Source organism: Simochromis diagramma, unplaced genomic scaffold, assembly GCF_900408965.1.
Source record: "Simochromis diagramma unplaced genomic scaffold, fSimDia1.1 OVJJ01000361.1, whole genome shotgun sequence".
In the NCBI taxonomy this organism is placed as follows: domain Eukaryota; kingdom Metazoa; phylum Chordata; class Actinopteri; order Cichliformes; family Cichlidae; genus Simochromis; species Simochromis diagramma.
In genome coordinates, this window is record NW_024386860.1 from 19,306,695 (window position 1) to 19,323,415 (window position 16,721).

Genomic DNA, 16,721 nt, shown 5'->3' on the forward strand with positions numbered 1-16,721 from the left:
ACGGACTTTCACATTGTGTGGAAATGATCTCATCGCTCCTCCCAGATTGATGGACAGCACCAAGAATATTGCTGATGTCTTTCATCCTCAGCACTGATAACACATTCTTGAATGCTGACAACATTTCTACTTTTATATAGGTGGCTGCTTCTTACCCTTGCGACAGGTGAGACCTGAGTCTGGAAACTGCCCTGGCAGGCAGAGCTGGGTTTTTCCCTTTTATAAGCACAGGTGCAGGTAATTTGTTGATCTCTTGTGTGAACCTGGAGTTGTGTGAATACTGGGTCTAAGCAGCGCTATTTGGCCTTTTTAGCTTTTCTACAACAGCTTGGTGTGGCCTTCTGTTAGGGAGGTAGTCCCCAGATAACGTTCTGCTTGAGTTTTGGCAGAGGTTTAAAGTTATTTGTACCCCAGTAGCAAAAAACTGTGTGGAAACTTGCCGGGGGCAGTTAACTGAAAAACAGACATGAGGCAAAGTGGGAGGGATATTCCTTCTGAGGTAACCTGCTCAGTGTAAGTAATGTCCTGTTTTAATTTACAGATAGCCAATGGCTGCTGGGCCGACGTCCTTGGATGTCTGTGTCTGCTGCCATGTGTTCTGAGGCTGATTTAATTTGACAGTGAAGAGCTGAGAACTGTTCTGATGGTTGTGGCAGTTTATTTGGTCTATTTGTTAATTATCTCATCGTATCAGCACCCATTAATGTACGGATTGTGTTTTAGTACCGCAGACAGCGAAGGCGCCACGTGGAAGCTGATCCTTTTTCTCGCCGCTTTTGCATGTACATAGAATAAAATAGAATACAAATGCTATTTTATTCAATTGTGTATATAGTATTTTATTCTATTCTATTGTGTACAGTATCTTATTGATATCTTATTCCAGTCTTTATTTTTTTCTAACTTTTCTATGTAACTGCACTGTCCACGCGTGGGACTAATAAAGGTTATATTATCTTACCGCGGTGACGGGCATTGAAGAGTTTCTATGACACATCGTCAAGTGTGGATTGCCGTTTAATGTGTTCATTTTTAATATATTCCCCTCAGCGCTTGTCTGTCTCCCACCTACAATTGTCTTGGGTGCTCCTGTTACCCGTTTAGAACAGTTGTTTTTGTATTAGGATTAGCCTTGTGGACTGACTGCATACCTACGGCTCATTCCTACTGCAATGGGTGCCTCCCTCGGGTAATACCATGTTGATGCCTATAGAACTAGTAACAGTGGGCTTGGTTTTTTCACAGGATTATATATAAATAAAAGTGAACTGAGGGGGTCATAGGTTCAGCTGTGAGATGAGGACACGCCCCAGTTTCCAACGATTTTTCCACCTGTTTATTAATAAAGGTGCTTCTGATTTAAAACCTGCTAACATCTCAGAATAAAATGAGTGAACTGACTTTTTCTGCCCAAGCTGCTCCTTTAACAGGGTCCCCTCGTGCTGAAACAGGTGTAGTGTATAGCAGTACAGATTTGTTTTTCAGTACTTACAGTGTGAACTGGTTTCTTTGGAGTATCATAAACAATAAACCAATGTTTCTCAACACAAGTTCAATCAAAATATCATCTCTGAAAGTACACACACAGGAAACGGGTAAAATAAAGATGGGTTTCCACGGATATACCAACTATTATATTGACTATAGATCATTACAGTACATACAGCGCAGTAGGTAGTTTTACACGTTATCAATCAAACAGGAGCGTATAAATAAATATGTCAGCTTTATGAATGAAAACAAGTTAGTTTGCAGCAGGACGTTTGTGTCTTCATCTGGTAGCAGGAGGAAAATGGAAATGACCTCAGTGCAAATTGTGCATCTGTAAACATCAAAGGAGTCTGATTATTTCTCTTTAGGCCAGTTCAGGTCTGAGTGGAGGAGAGGATGAGAAATTCGGAGGAATCCGAGGAGCTTTCTGTGGCTAAACATTCAGACAATTAAATGAAGGTAAGGAGAGCTTCACCCACAAGTTTCAACTTCAACCTGCTGGAAATCTCTGAGGGAGCTACAACGGTGAAACGAATTACCACGTGTATGAGGAAATATGTTAAAGAGCTCTAGTATTGGGTAATTTCAGTTATCCTTTCTTTTATTCATTAAACTGATCTTGGGTTGGAGTTCTTCATCGAGCTTTCCTTGGATGTAAGAATTTTACACCAATATTGTGGATCTCCTACTGGTCATCCAGAGGTACTGTAGTTTGTCTGTGGCGAAACGATGCAACAGGAAGCTGTTCTTCTGTTTGCCACACTAGAAAGAAGTAATCGTGACTGTCACTGGAAGACATTAAACACTGTATATCAAATTATGGCCCACTAGGCCAGAACCAACCCACCGACTGCTCCAGGACTTTAGTCAAATGCGTGGCTGACTGCGGTGATGCCAGCATTTACTTTGCATGGAAAATTTCAAGTACTTCTGCATGATGTTTGACTCATAAAGAATAAATATCAACGTTTTCTAGTTCAAAAATACTCAACATTAACATTTTATGCTTTTGAGGACCCACTGTAACCTACAAGTTGTAATGCACATGCACCGTATGAAAAGCAGGTGATCGCTGTGTCAGGTACATATGTCATATGGTTTATTAGGAACTGAAGGCATGCAGATGGTGTAAATAATCTTCCTTCTGAGTTTAATTTAAATTTTAGATGTTTTAAGAACTCCCCCTTGTATGTCAGCACAGTGGCCATGCTGATCAGGGGGAGCCGGGCCTCTGCACAAACAAGGCAAGTATATCCTCATAACTCACTGTATTTAAAGTGATTTTCAAGCACTTTGGTTTCTTAAAGATGCCAGAACAGTATTTGTGATCAAGAATACGTAGTTTGATTTAAAATGCAGCTTTCGTACTAATATGTTAAAACAAATTAGGACTACCTGTGAAGACACTGCTGACAAGCGTCACGCAATGTCACTGAACAGCCACATAAAGCACCATTACTTAATTTAATACAGGTTTGTAAACAGCTTCGTAAGAAAATAAGGTCTCACATGTTGATCGTTATTTAGTTTCTTGGATTTAATATTTATTTTATTCGAATTTTGAAAGCAGTACAATTTGATATTTTCTACTTGTTATTTTCATGATCTGCGTGTGGATGTACACGTCCATGAACACGTCTCTGCGTGGGGACGTACACGTCTGCGTGTGGACGTACACGTCCATGAACACGTCTCTGCGTGGGGACGTACACGTCTAGGAACACGTCTCTGCGTGTGGACGAACACGTCTATGAACACGTCTCTGCGTGTGGACGTACACGTCTGCGTGTGGACGTACACGTCCATGAACACGTCTCTGCGTGGGGACGTACACGTCTAGGAACACGTCTCTGCGTGTGGACGAACATGTCTCTGCGTGTGGACGTACACGTCCATGAACACGTCTCTGCGTGTGGACGTACACGTCTAGGAACACGTCTCTGCGTGTGGACGAACACGTCTCTGCGTGTGGACGTACACGTCTATGAACACGTCTCTGCGTGTGGACGTACACGTCTGCGTGTGGACGTACACGTCTAGGAACTCTCTATATACTTGAGTCTCATCAGAAATGCTTTTTCAATAACCTAAAAAAGAAGTCTAGTCAACTTAATACTGCTATCACCTGCATGAACCTGCACAGACATGCACACGTCATCATATTCTCAGAATAATCTGATTCCTGAAGATGTGATGTTATATATGAAAGGTAATCGGTAAGGTGATAGAGTCTAACTGCATGTTGCAATGATCTTTAATGTTGGTTGGATTAAACTCATACTGACCTCACAGTTTCACACCAGGAACAGACAAAACCTGTATTAAACCTAAACTCTTCTCAGGTGAATTGAGTCCTTGTTGGTGCAGCTCTCCTTAAAGACCACACCATGGTATTAATTTGAGTTCATCTGTGATGATCTAATGGAGATGCTTCACAGTAAATCAACCCCTGATAAGTCTCTGCAGCTACCCTTTGCTTTGCTCCCTTGTCTTCATTCATCAATCCCCGTTGGACTCAATGACTTTTTCCGCCAGAATCTCCTGGAAGGTCGAAAGCTGCTTCATCTGCTCTGTCTGCATTGAGTGTCTCCTCATCAGCTTCTTCTTCATCTTGAAGTCTGGGCCCCGTTTGGGTGAGGCTGGGGCTACTGGAACCAGGATCTTGTGTCCGGAGTTGATGGGGGAGGTGGGTTTCCCATTGGCCCGGATGTCAGGGATGGGTCTCTGCGGGTTGATGTTAAGCGGAGGCAAGAAGCCGGGCCTGGTGTGGGAGATGTGGTCCAGCAGCAGGGTCCCAGAGCCCCGGCGCTCCAGGAGCCCTGGGCCACGCCGTCGCATAGTGATGGGGGAAACTGAGTTGGGGATGTTTTCCAGAGACTCCCTGGAAGAACTGGTGACCAGGGACAAGGGGGAAGCGTTGTACCTCCTCCGTTCTACCGAAACCCTCCCAGAGTCCGGTGATCCAGGAATGGACTCTGGACAAAGGTGGGTATCTGACTCATAGTGCTCCATCCGTGTGAGCTTGGGGTGAGCTAGGGCTCGGGCCACAACTGTCCCAGGTCCAGCAGCGTTCTCCTGGGATTCTGGAGCTGTGTTCCTGCGGTAGAGGATCTGGTGCTGCTGCACTTTGTCAGCCCACGATGGACCAGACAGCCCTGCGCAGTCCTCAGAGCAGGATCGGTCAATGAGTTTAGGGGATGTGGGGTCGTGCGTCTCAATGCTGTGACGCCGTGACAATAGTGGCCTCACCGGCTCTGTGACAGTCAGTCCGTTCATCTCTGTGATCGTCTTGTTCAGGTTGCTGTTGCCCTCCTCCTCCTCCAGACCTCCATCCACCCGGTCCTGGGGAACCCCACTGAGAACCGAAGGTGCCACCAGGCCCCACGGTTCTGAGTTCAGACGCTTAAGCAGTTTACGGGGAGGTGGCCTCTTCTCACCTGGAGGTCGAGCTGAAGGTAAAGGTAATGCTGAGGTGAGTTTGAAGCTGAAGATCCCTTCCTCATCTTTGTCTCCTGCAGGGGAGGAGGTGCCAATCTCCACCTCAGAGGGTGACATACAGGCAGGAGACAGTTTGTCCACAATGCCTGGGGATGGTGGGGAGTTGAGGTACTGTTTGGTCTTCTTGGTGCCTGACGGAGATGTGTCGGAGGTGATGATGATCACCTCCTTGCCCTTGGCCTTGCAGGAGTCCAGCAGAACCTGCAGGGTGTCACGGTCCCCTTTGTTGATGGCGTGGACAAGAGCAGAGGAACCAGAGTAGTCTTTGAGGCTGGGATCGGCTCCGTTCTCCAGCAGCAGTGACACCACCTCCTTTCCTGCCTGCTCTGCACAGGCATGCATCAGCGCTGTCCGGCCACTCTTATCGGGGATGTTCGGGTCAGCTCCTTTCTCCAACAGATACCTCACCATCCTCTGCCGGGTCTGTGGGTCATCGTAGCTTGCTAAGCAGGCAGCAGAGATGGGCGTCTCGCCACGTTCATTGCCCTCATTGATGTAAGCGCCACCCTCGAGCAGCAGGCGGGTCAGCCTCAACTTCCCCTGGAAGACAGCTTTGAGGAGGGCATTCCCCTCAGTCTGCAGGGGTCCTCCATCGCCCATGATCCCTTGCCTCTCCTCAGACCTCCTGCCCACAGGATGCTGGCTTAATGCTGAATCTCCATCCTCCTTGATAAGTTACATGACCTGCAGAAAAAGTACATTGAGGTGAGTCCACCTGAATAAAAAAACATGCTAACATGATGGAACCAAAGATACTATTTAAATTCTATGGAGTTTTTAACCACTGATATTTATTGAAACTCTTTCTGAGTTGACGTCAGTAATAACTTCCTCATCCTATCCTCATCAATTCTGTTGTACATGTACAATGACAATAAAAGACTATCTTATTGTATTCTCCAAATCATCAATGTGACTTATAGACCTTCTTTCCTACAAGACTGCTCAAAGAATTCCTACCATTAATCAATACTTCAATCTTAAATATGTTCAACCTATCTCTGCCTTGAAGCTGGCAGTAGTAGGTTTCAGAGCTCATCACAGCACAGAAACAGCTTTACAGGGAGTGCAGAATTATTAGGCAAATGAGTATTTTGTCCACATCATCCTCTTCATGCATGTTGTCTTACTCCAAGCTGTATAGGCTCGAAAACCTACTACCAATTAAGCATATTAGGTGATGTGCATCTCTGTAATGAGAAGGGGTGTGGTCTAATGACATCAACACCCTATATCAGGTGTGCATAATTATTAGGCAACTTCCTTTCCTTTGGCAAAATGGGTCAAAAGAAGGACTTGACAGGCTCAGAAAAGTCAAAAATAGTGAGATATCTTGCAGAGGGATGCAGCAGTCTCAAAATTGCAAAGCTTCTGAAGTGTGATCATCGAACAATCAAGCGTTTCATTCAAAATAGTCAACAGGGTCGCAAGAAGCGTGTGGAAAAACCAAGGCGCAAAATAACTGCCCATGAACTGAGAAAAGTCAAGCGTGCAGCTGCCAAGATGCCACTTGCCACCAGTTTGGCCATATTTCAGAGCTGCAACATCACTGGAGTGCCCAAAAGCACAAGGTGGCTGGATTGGTAAAGGGCAGAGAGCTCCAGTCCAACTCAGACGCCAGCAAGGTGGAGGTGGAGTACTGGTTTGGGCTGGTATCTCTGAACAGTGTCTGGGAGGCTGTGGTTGCTGCTGCACGCAATGTTGATGGTGAACAGATCAAAACACTGACAGAATCCATGGATGGCAGGCTTTTGAGTGTCCTTGCAAAGAAAGGTGGCTATATTGGTCGCTGATTTGTTTTTGTTTTGTTTTTGAATGTCAGAAATGTATATTTGTGAATGTGGAGATGTTATATTGGTTTCACTGGCAAAAATAAATAATTGAAATGGGTATATATTTGTTTTTTGTTAAGTTGCCTAATAATTATGCACAGTAATAGTCACCTGCACACACAGATATCCCCCTAAAATAGCTAAAACTAAAAACAAACTAAAAACTACTTCCAAAAACATTCAGCTTTGATATTAATGAGTTTTTTTGGGTTCACTGAGAACATGGTTGTTGTTCAATAATAAAATTATTCCTCAAAAATACAACTTGCCTAATAATTCTGCACTCCCTGTAGTGAAGGTTACAAATGATTGACCAATGACCAATGAGTTAAACTGCAGGAATGTCTTAAAGACATAAAGACCTGGATGGCCGCTAACTTTCTGCTTCTTAATTCAGATAAAACTGAGGTTATTGTACTCGGCCCTGAAAGTCTTAGAAATATGGTATCTAACCAGATTCTTACTCTGGATGGCATTACCTTGGCCTCCAGTAATGCTGTGAGGAACCTTGGAGTCATTTTTGACCAGGACATGTCCTTCAATGCACATATTAAACAAATATGTAAGACTGCGTTCTTCCATTTGCGCAACATCTCTAAAATTAGAAATATCCTGTCTCAGAGTGACGCTGAAAAACTAGTTCATGCATTTATTACTTCCAGGCTGGACGACTGTAATTCATTATTATCAGGATGTCCAAAAAACTCACTGAAAAGCCTTCAGCTAATCCAAAATGCTGCAGCAAGAGTACTGACAGGGACTAGAAAGAGAGAGCAGATTTCTCCTGTTTTGGCTTCCTGTTAAATCCAGAATTGAATTCAAAATCCTGCTCCTCACATACAAGGTCTTAAATAATCAGGCCCCATCTTATCTTAATGACCTTGTAGTACCATATCACCCTATTAGAGCGCTTCGCTCTCGCTCTGCAGGCCTACTTGTTGTTCCTAGAGTATTTAAAAGTAGAATGGGAGGGAGAGCCTTCAGTTTTCAGGCCCCTCTTCTGTGGAACCAGCTTCCAGTTTGGATTCAGGAGACAGACACTATCTCTACTTTCAAGATTAGGCTTCAAACTTTCCTTTTTGCTAAAGCATATAGTTAGGGCTGGACCAGGTGACCCTGGATCCTCCCTTAGTTATGCTGCAATAGACGTAGGCTGCTGGGGGATTCCCATGATGCATTGAGTTTTTCCTTTCCAGTCACCTTTCTCACTCACTATGTGTTAACAGACCTCTCTGCATTGAATCATATCTGTTATTAACTTCTGTCTCTCTTCCACAGCATGTCTTTATCCTGTCTTCCTTCTCTCACCCCAACCAATCACAGCAGATGGCCCCACCCCTCCCTGAGCCTGGTTCTGCCGGTTAAAAGGGAGTTTTTCCTTCCCACTGTCGCCAAAGTACTTGCTCATAGGGGGTCATATGATTGTTGGGTTTTTCTCTGTATCTATGAAGCGCCTTGAGGCGACTTTTGTTGTCATTTGGTGCTATATAAATAAAATGTAATTGAATTGAATAGACTCCAGTTTGTGCATGTAAATGGAGAGTCCTCTTCACACACTGAGGTCAATTATGGAGTTCCACGGGGTTCAGTGCTAGGACCAATTCTGTTTACATTATACATGCTTCCCTTAGGCAGCATCATTAGAAGACATAGCATACATTTACACTGCTATGCAGATGACACCCAGCTCTATCTGTCCATGAAGCCAGATAACACACACCAATGAGTTAAACTGCAGGAATGTCTTAAAGACATAAAGACCTGGATGGCCGCTGACTTTCTGCTTCTTCATTCAGATCAAACTGAGGTTATTGTACTCGGCCCTGAAAACCTTAGAAATATGGTATCTAACCAGATTCTTACTCTGGATGGCATTACCTTGGCCTCCAGTAATGCTGTGAGGAACCTTGGAGTCATTTTTGACCAGGACATGTCCTTCAACGCACATATTAAACAAATATGTAAGACTGCTTTCTTCCATTTGTGCAACATCTCTAAAGTTAGAAATATCCTGTCTCAGAGTGAAGCTGAAAAACAAGTTCATGCATTTATTACTTCCAGGCTGGACGACTGTAATTCATTATTATCAGGAAGTCCTAAAAACTCCCTGAAAAGCCTTCAGCTGATCCAAAATGCTGCAGCAAGAGTCCTGACAGGGACTAGAAAGAGAGCAGATTTCTCCTGTATTGGCTTCCCTTCATTGGCTTCCTGTTAAATCCAGAATTCAAAATCCTGCTCCTCACATACAAGGTCTTAAATAATCAGTCAAGTCAAGTCAAGTCAAGTTTATTTATAAAGCACATTTAAAAACAACCGAGGCTGACCAAAGTGCTGTACAATAAAATACAAATATAAAATACAATAAAACACAAGTACATAAAAACACCTCACTGATAAAACAATAAGTTAAAACAATAAGTTAAAACAATAAGTTAAACCTTGCTAAAAGCCAATGAGAAGAGGTGAGTTTTAAGAGCAGTTTTAAAAGTTCCTAGGCTTGTGGAGAATCTGATGTGAGGAGGTAAACTGTTCCACAGTCTGGGTGCAGCCACAGCAAAAGCCCTCTCTCCCCTAGTCTTTAATCTGTACCTGGGAACATCTAAAAGCATCAGGTCTGCTGACCTCAGAGATCTCCTGGGGCAGTAAATGTTAAGAAGCTCTGCCAGGTAAGGAGGTGCAGTACCGTTAAGAACCTTAAAAACCAACAGTAAAATTTTAAAATCAATCCTAAAAGCAACTGGGAGCCAGTGGAGAGAGCAGAGGACCGGAGTGATGTGGTCTCTCTTTTTGGAACCGGTCAGCATGCGAGCAGCAGCGTTCTGCACCAGTTGGAGGCGATGCAGACAGGAACGATCTAAACCAGCATAAAGGGAGTTACAGTAGTCCAGCCGTGAAGTAATAAAAGCATGGACCACCCTTTCTAGATCGTTCCTGCACAGGTAGGACTTCACTTTAGCTAAAATCCGTAGATGATAAAAAGATCCCTTGACTACAGAACTGATTTGTTTATCAAATTTAAAAGCACTGTCAAAAGTAACACCGAGGCTCTTAATGGAGGAAGTACATTCGGAAGTTAGGGGTCCCATAAAATCAAAGGAAAGGTTGGGGTCTTTAGGAAGCCCAAACACAATGACTTCCGTTTTACTTTTATTTAGATGTAGAAAGTTAAGAGCCATCCAAGTCTTAATGTCAGACAGACAGGAGAATAACGGCTGCAGAGAGTCCTTACAGTCTAACCTCAGAGGGAGGTAGATCTGAATCAGGCCCCATCTTATCTTAATGACCTTGTAGTACCATATCACCCTATTAGAGCACTTCGCTCTCGCTCTGCAGGCCTACTTGTTGTTCCTAGAGTATTTAAAAGTAGAATGGGAGGCAGAGCCTTCAGTTTTCAGGCCCTCTTCTGTGGAACCAGCTTCCAGTTTGGATTCAGGAGACAGACACTATCTCTACTTTCAAGATTAGGCTTCAAACTTTCCTTTTTGCTAAAGCAGATAGTTAGGGCTGGATCAGTGGCTCAGTGAGCTGAACTGGCGTTTAAGAAAGGAGTAATGCAGCTGGTCAATGATGGCGGGAGATCTCTGTTAGCTCATTGAGCGTCAGCTGACACTTGTTGCCAGGTGTGGAGGTTTAATGATGTGCTTCAGTCTGAACAAACAGGTCCAGAGTTCAGCTGAGTCTATCTGCTCTCACAGCCAGAAGTGTGTGTGTGTGTGTATTTCTTTAGCTTTGAGCCAGCTAAGAGCAGCACTTACACTTACAGGTGAGGAAGATGATGGTGAATCCTAAGGAGAGTGTTTTGTTCATGATGAGTTGTTCTTGTTATGTTTATGCCCAAAGTCTGAAAAATTGACCGCAAACTGAATGCATGTTTATGGATCAGGACCACTAGGCTAAGGCTAAGAACCACCTGAAGTCTGTAAGTACATTCAACATATGTCGAACACCAGAGGAACACTTCTAACACTCTTTGTTTGTGTTTGCTGTGATGGCTCAAACTAATTTAAAAAAAAAAAAAAAAAACAGGTTTCATCCTGTGCTATTTTATCAAGGCATTGAAGAACATATCCTGGTCAAAAATGACTCCAAGGTTCCTCACAGCGTTACTGGAGGCCAAGGTAATGCCATCCAGAGTAAGAATCTGGTTAGATACCATATTTCTTTACCATAAGTTTGGGTGTCATCCTCGACAGTGCTTTATCTTTCAATTCACACATTAATAATGTTACTCGGTCTGCATATTTTCAATTGCGCAACATTAATCGTCTCCGTCCTTTTCTCACCCCACATGCCACTGCCATTCTTGTCCACAGCCTTATTACTTCCCGGATTGATTATTGTAATTCACTTCTTTTTGGTCTTACTCAAAAATCCACCAACAAGCTCCAACGCGTCCAGAACTCTGCTGCCCGTATCATCACCAGGACCCCTTCTGTCCACCACATCACTCCTGCCTTGCAGCAGCTTCATTGGCTCCCGGTCAAATATCGCATCAATTTCAAAATATTCTTGTACACATTTAAGGCTATTCATCATCTCTCTCCTCTATATCTCTCTGACCTGGTTAAGATCACCGCCCCATCTCGTTGCCTCAGATCTTCTTCTTCCCTTTCACTCTCCGTCCCTTCCCCCCGTCTTGCAACCATGGGGAGCAGGGCTTTCAGCTGCTCTGCTCCACGACTCTGGAATTCCCGACCTCCTGATTTAAGAAACATCTCTTCCTTCTCTCTCTTTAAGTCCAAACTCAAAACCCACTTGTACAAAATAGCTTATCCCACATAACCTCTCCACTCTGCTATTTTATTTGTTTATGTCTTATGCTTTTATGATTCTGTAAACTGCTTGCTTTTATTCTACTATGTACAGTGACCTTGAGTGTTTTGAAAGGCACTTTCAAATAAAATGTATTATTATTATTATTATTATTATTATTATTATTAGATACCATATTTCTAAGATTTTCAGGGCCGAGTACAATAACCTCAGTTTGATCTGAATGAAGAAGCAGAAAGTTAGCGGCCATCCAGGTCTTTATGTCTTTAAGACATTCCTGCAGTTTAACTCATTGGTGTGTGTTATCTGGCTTCATGGACAGATAGAGCTGGGTGTCATCAGCATAGCAGTGTAAATGTATGCTATGTCTTCTAATGATGCTGCCTAAGGGAAGCATGTATAATGTAAACAGAATTGGTCCTAGCACTGAACCCTGTGGAACTCCATAATTAACCTCAGTGTGTGAAGAGGACTCTCCATTTACATGCACAAACTGGAGTCTATTAGATAGATATGATACAAACCACTGCAGCGCAGTACCTTCACTAAAGCTGTGTCTGTGCTGTGATGAGCTCTGAAACCTGACTGAAACTCTTCAAATAAGCCATTCTTCTGCAGATGATCTGTTAGCTGTTTGACAACTACTCTTTCAAGAATGTTTGATATGAAAGGAAAGTTGGAGATTGGCCTATAATTAGCTAAGACTGCTGGGTCTAGAGATGGTTTTTCAAGTAACAGTTTAACTACTACGTTTACCCTTAGCCAGCAGTTTTAAATTTCCTTCAATGTTGCCTGCTCTGGCCCCTGGAAGACAATTGACTATGGTTGCCGGTGTCTCTAGCTTCACATGTCTGAGAACAGAATCACCAATTACCAGAGTTTGACCACGGGCGGGTGTGTCGCCGAGTGGGGAAAAACGGTTAGACACATGAACAGGTTGGTGGTGTACCTGGGGCTTCTGTTTAAGAGCTCAGCACCTGTTATCTCGATCTCTACCCCATCTCGGCCCATTATCTTGGATACTTTCTCTCCTGTTTCACTATCTGAGCTGGTAAAATTAGTGAATTCAGTGAAAGCATCCTCCTGTTCACTTGACATTGTACCTGCATCATTATTCAAAATGTCTTCCAGTCTATTGGCCCATGTGTGCTCACTTTAATCAACTCTTCACTGGCGTCTGGTATAGTTCCGGTTTATTTTAAAAAACGCTGCTATTCTCCCACTTTAAAAAAAAACCTCAGCTAGACCCCTCTCTTTGGAGCAGCTACAGACCTATCTCTAAGTTACCGTTAATCGCTAAGCTTCTAGAAAAGGTTGTGGCTAAGCAACTTATGGCAGCTCTAGATAAACATGGCATTTACGATAAGTTTCAGTCCGGTTTTCGTCGATTTCACTCCACGGAGACAGCTCTTCTTAGGGTCTCAAGCGATATCTTGATGAATAATGATGCAGGAAAATGCTCTGTTCTACTCATGTTGGACCTCACATCGGCTTTCGACACAGCTGACCATCACATCCTCATTGAAAGGCTGAAAAATTGGGTTGGTGTATCTGGAACTGCATTAGAGTGGTTCTCCTCTTATCTCCATCACCGATCCTTTTCTGTGGCAGTCTCCAATTTTAGGTCATCCTCTACCTCCCTTACTTATGGTGTCCCTCAGGGGTCAGTTTTGGGGCCTTTATTGTTTTTAATACATCTTCTCCCCCTCCAGAATATAATGGGCTCTTTTGAGGACATTTCTTATCACTGTTACGCTGATGACATTCAGTTGTACGTTTCTTTTATGCCCGAGGATTTATCTAAGCTTTAGCATCTGAATGATTGCTTAGATTCGATCAAACGTTGGATGGCTGCAAATTTCCTCCAACTCAACGAGGGGAAAACCGAAGTCCTCGTATGCGCCCCTGATAGGTTTCTATCGCAGATAGTGAAAGCCCTTGGTCCTCTCTCACTCTATGTTAAATCCTCTATCAGGAATTTAGGTGTCACCTTTGACTCGACTCTCACATTGGATGGGCATGTGAAATCTCTGGTTCGGTCTTGTTTTTATCATTTAAGAAATGTGGCTAAGCTAAGCCCGGTTTTATCTCGCTCTGAACTGGAGATTGCTATACATGCATTTATTTCGTCACGCTTGGATTATTGTAATCCGCTGTTTATGTGTCTAAGCAAAGGTTCTCTGGATCGTCTGCAGGTTGTGCAAAACGCTGCAGCTAGGCTTTTGACAAAATCCTCCAAGTACTCACATGTGACACCGTTGTTATCTCAGTTACACTGGCTTCCTGTTAAATTTAGAGTCAATTTTAAGATCCTGGTCTTGACCTACAAAGCTGTGCACGGACTGGCACCAGCCTACATCTTTGATCTGCTACAGCCCTATGTCCCTAGCAGGTCTTTGAGGTCATCTAATCAGGGCTTACTTGCTATAAAAATACTAAGAGGAGGACTAAGGGTGACAGAGCTTTTGCCGCTGTGGCCCCGAGACTGTGGAACTCTCTCCCCCAACATTAAGAACTGTGGACTCAGCAGCTGTTTTTAAAAAACAACTCAAAACTCACCTTTTTAAAAATGCTTTTGGTTAATTTTTTGCCTGTTTTATTTTCTCTTTTTAAATCTTTTTATGACTTGTAATCTTATGTGCAGCACTTTGTGATTCTGTCTTGAAAGGTGCTATATAAATAAAAAATTATTTATTTATTTAAGACTATGCTTACTCCTCACCGTCACTCAGCCGTCCTGTTTCCCCGGCTGCCCGGGGCAGTCTCCCAGGGGACAGCTAGTGGGGCCTACGCTATCTTCGGCTGCACCGGCTACAGGGGCCTTGCTAGCTACACATTTTTCAAGGGTTCTAAGCAGAGTCTCCATTTCAGTAATCCTGGCCTCCAGAGCTGTAAATAGGCTACATTTATTACAAGTATCATTACTGCTAAAGGAGGCCAAGGAGTAACTAAACATCTGACACAATGAGCAGGAAAGTGCAGGAGGGACAGGTGAAGAGGCCATGCTGCTAACGAGTTGGCTACGAGCTAAGCTAAGCTAGTGAAACCCTAAAGCAACCGTAAGTGAATATAAACAGTGTTGGGGAGTAATGGAATACATGTAACACCGTTATGCATTTAAAATACAAATATGAGTAATTGTATTCCATTACAGTTACCGTTTAAAAAGGTGGTATTCAGAATACAGTTACTTTGTTGAAATAAAGGGATTACACAGCGGTCTTTTCCTGTTTCATATGTTCGGCTATGCACCCTCTGTATATCTCGCTAGCAAAGTTGACCCAGACAAAAGTAAAGCTAGTTTTCAGCTACGAGCCCGACATGAACCCGACGTATTAGTCAGAGGTCCCTTTACTACGGTTCGGAGCCGCGGACCTGTTTTATATACGCGCCGAATAGTTTTCTACACGAGATCGCTGCAAAAAGTGCAGCCTTACCTAATGTCCACCTACTGTTACTCATTTATATTAAGATTTAAACATCTGGTTGGTGTTGGTGTGGAGAGTAACCTTCAGTAATAGTAATAAATCACACAGCAATAGGACATTCATGTAGTTGTAAAAAGCATGATAATATATTAAGTAATCCAAAGTATTCAGAATACATTACTGTCATTGAGTAATGTAACGGAATAAGTTACAAAATACATTTTGTACTCTGTAGTGGAATACATTTTAAAAGTAACCTTCCCAACACTGAATATAAATTAATGAGTAAATACACCAAGAGTGTGTTTCAGAGGACGCACATGAAGATTACACTACGAAATAAGAAGTTACTATAAGTTTTGTATAAAATTGCTACACAGATATACTACGGAAAAACACCACTGTGTTGGAACAGGAACAGGAAGTGATACTCTACTGCAGAGAGAACGAACACCAAGTGACAGTATGTGTACTGCATATATGCCTGCCTGTGACCTGATGAAGGTCGGATAGACCAACGTGTGTGCAGCAGTTACATGTAACTGTTTCATGAAGCAATAAGGCAAAAAATATTGAGATGACAAGCTGAGTCTGAAGGAAATAAAACACAAAAACGGGCTGTTATTTGTGTGTGTCTGTGTGTGTGCATTTTTACAATGTTTACATATCCTTATGGGGACCAAAAATTGGCATGCTACTATACTTGTGGGGACCATCAGTCACTTATGGAGACAAAGTTTGAAGACATTTCTGAGGTTCAAAACGGGGTTTTCGTGTCAGGGTTACAGGCAGCTAGGGAAAGTATTACGTCAATTATGTCCTCACTAACATATGAAAACAAGTATGTGTGTGTGTGTGTCTGTGTGTGAGGTAGTGTTTCTACTGCAGCATACCATGTAGTACTACAGGACACTATTAGAGATCGATTCCTGATCACTGATAGATTACTGATTACGTCACGTGTCCCCACGGTCACCTGGCACACAGGTGGAACCTCCGACTCATGACGACAACGGTGATGATGATGATGATGAAGGTGAGCTGTGGAGGAATGCGGATCTCTCGGTTTCTACGTCACTGCGCTGCTGTGACGCACGCGGATCTATATTTACACACGCATGAGACACGTGCACGCGCGTGTCCCATCGCAACGCGCGTGCACCAAGATGAAGATAAACGATGTTTCTATAGCTTCATCATCATCATCCTCAAACATCTCGAGGCATCACAGCGATCAAACGGACCCACACACGCACGCGCGTGGTACCGGTCCCGGGAGCGGCGATGCTGGTGGCGATAACGATGATGAAGATGGAGCAGAGCTGCAATGATGGAGCTGATGAAGGTGTGTTTGGTGTTCTTACCCCGGCATAAAGAAGCCTCTTTATCGACTCACCGACCGCCTGAGTCCGTCACCGACCGCTGCTGTTTACCGACGGACTGACGGAGCGCTCCTCCTCCTCCTGCGCGTCTTCCTCCTCCTCTTCCTCCTCAGTCTCAGCGGCTTACAACGGATTCACCCCCCCACCCCCACCGATGGTTAACGGCACAACCGGACATTTTAAACATTTCTCCCTGATCAATAACCTGATCAGACTGAAGCTCTGTTTTTAGTTCCGCTGCTTCATTTGAATAGAAATCACCTGTTAGATGGCCACGGCGTTTCCATGGCAACCGTACACTTCCTGTTCGCACGAGG

The 16,721-nt window shown here is 43.6% G+C and overlaps 1 protein-coding gene across 2 annotated transcripts; it reads right to left on the minus strand.

Annotated features, from left to right (window-relative positions):
• Positions 1-215: 215 nt before the first annotated feature.
• Positions 216-16,721, minus strand: LOC120733023 (ankyrin repeat domain-containing protein 34A). 2 transcript variants are annotated; one of them, XR_005695727.1, is made up of 3 exons: positions 16,387-16,721; positions 3,272-5,673; positions 216-3,239 (listed from the first exon to the last, which is right to left on the minus strand). XR_005695727.1 is itself a non-coding variant. In XM_040031016.1 (2 exons), the coding sequence occupies exon 2, from the start codon at positions 5,587-5,589 to the stop codon at positions 3,991-3,993; it is 1,599 nt and encodes a 532-aa protein (XP_039886950.1). In that variant the 5' UTR covers positions 5,590-5,673; positions 16,387-16,721; the 3' UTR covers positions 216-3,990. The 2 variants fall into 2 exon arrangements, 1 of the variants encoding a protein (XP_039886950.1); XM_040031016.1 differs by having other exon boundaries at positions 216-5,673.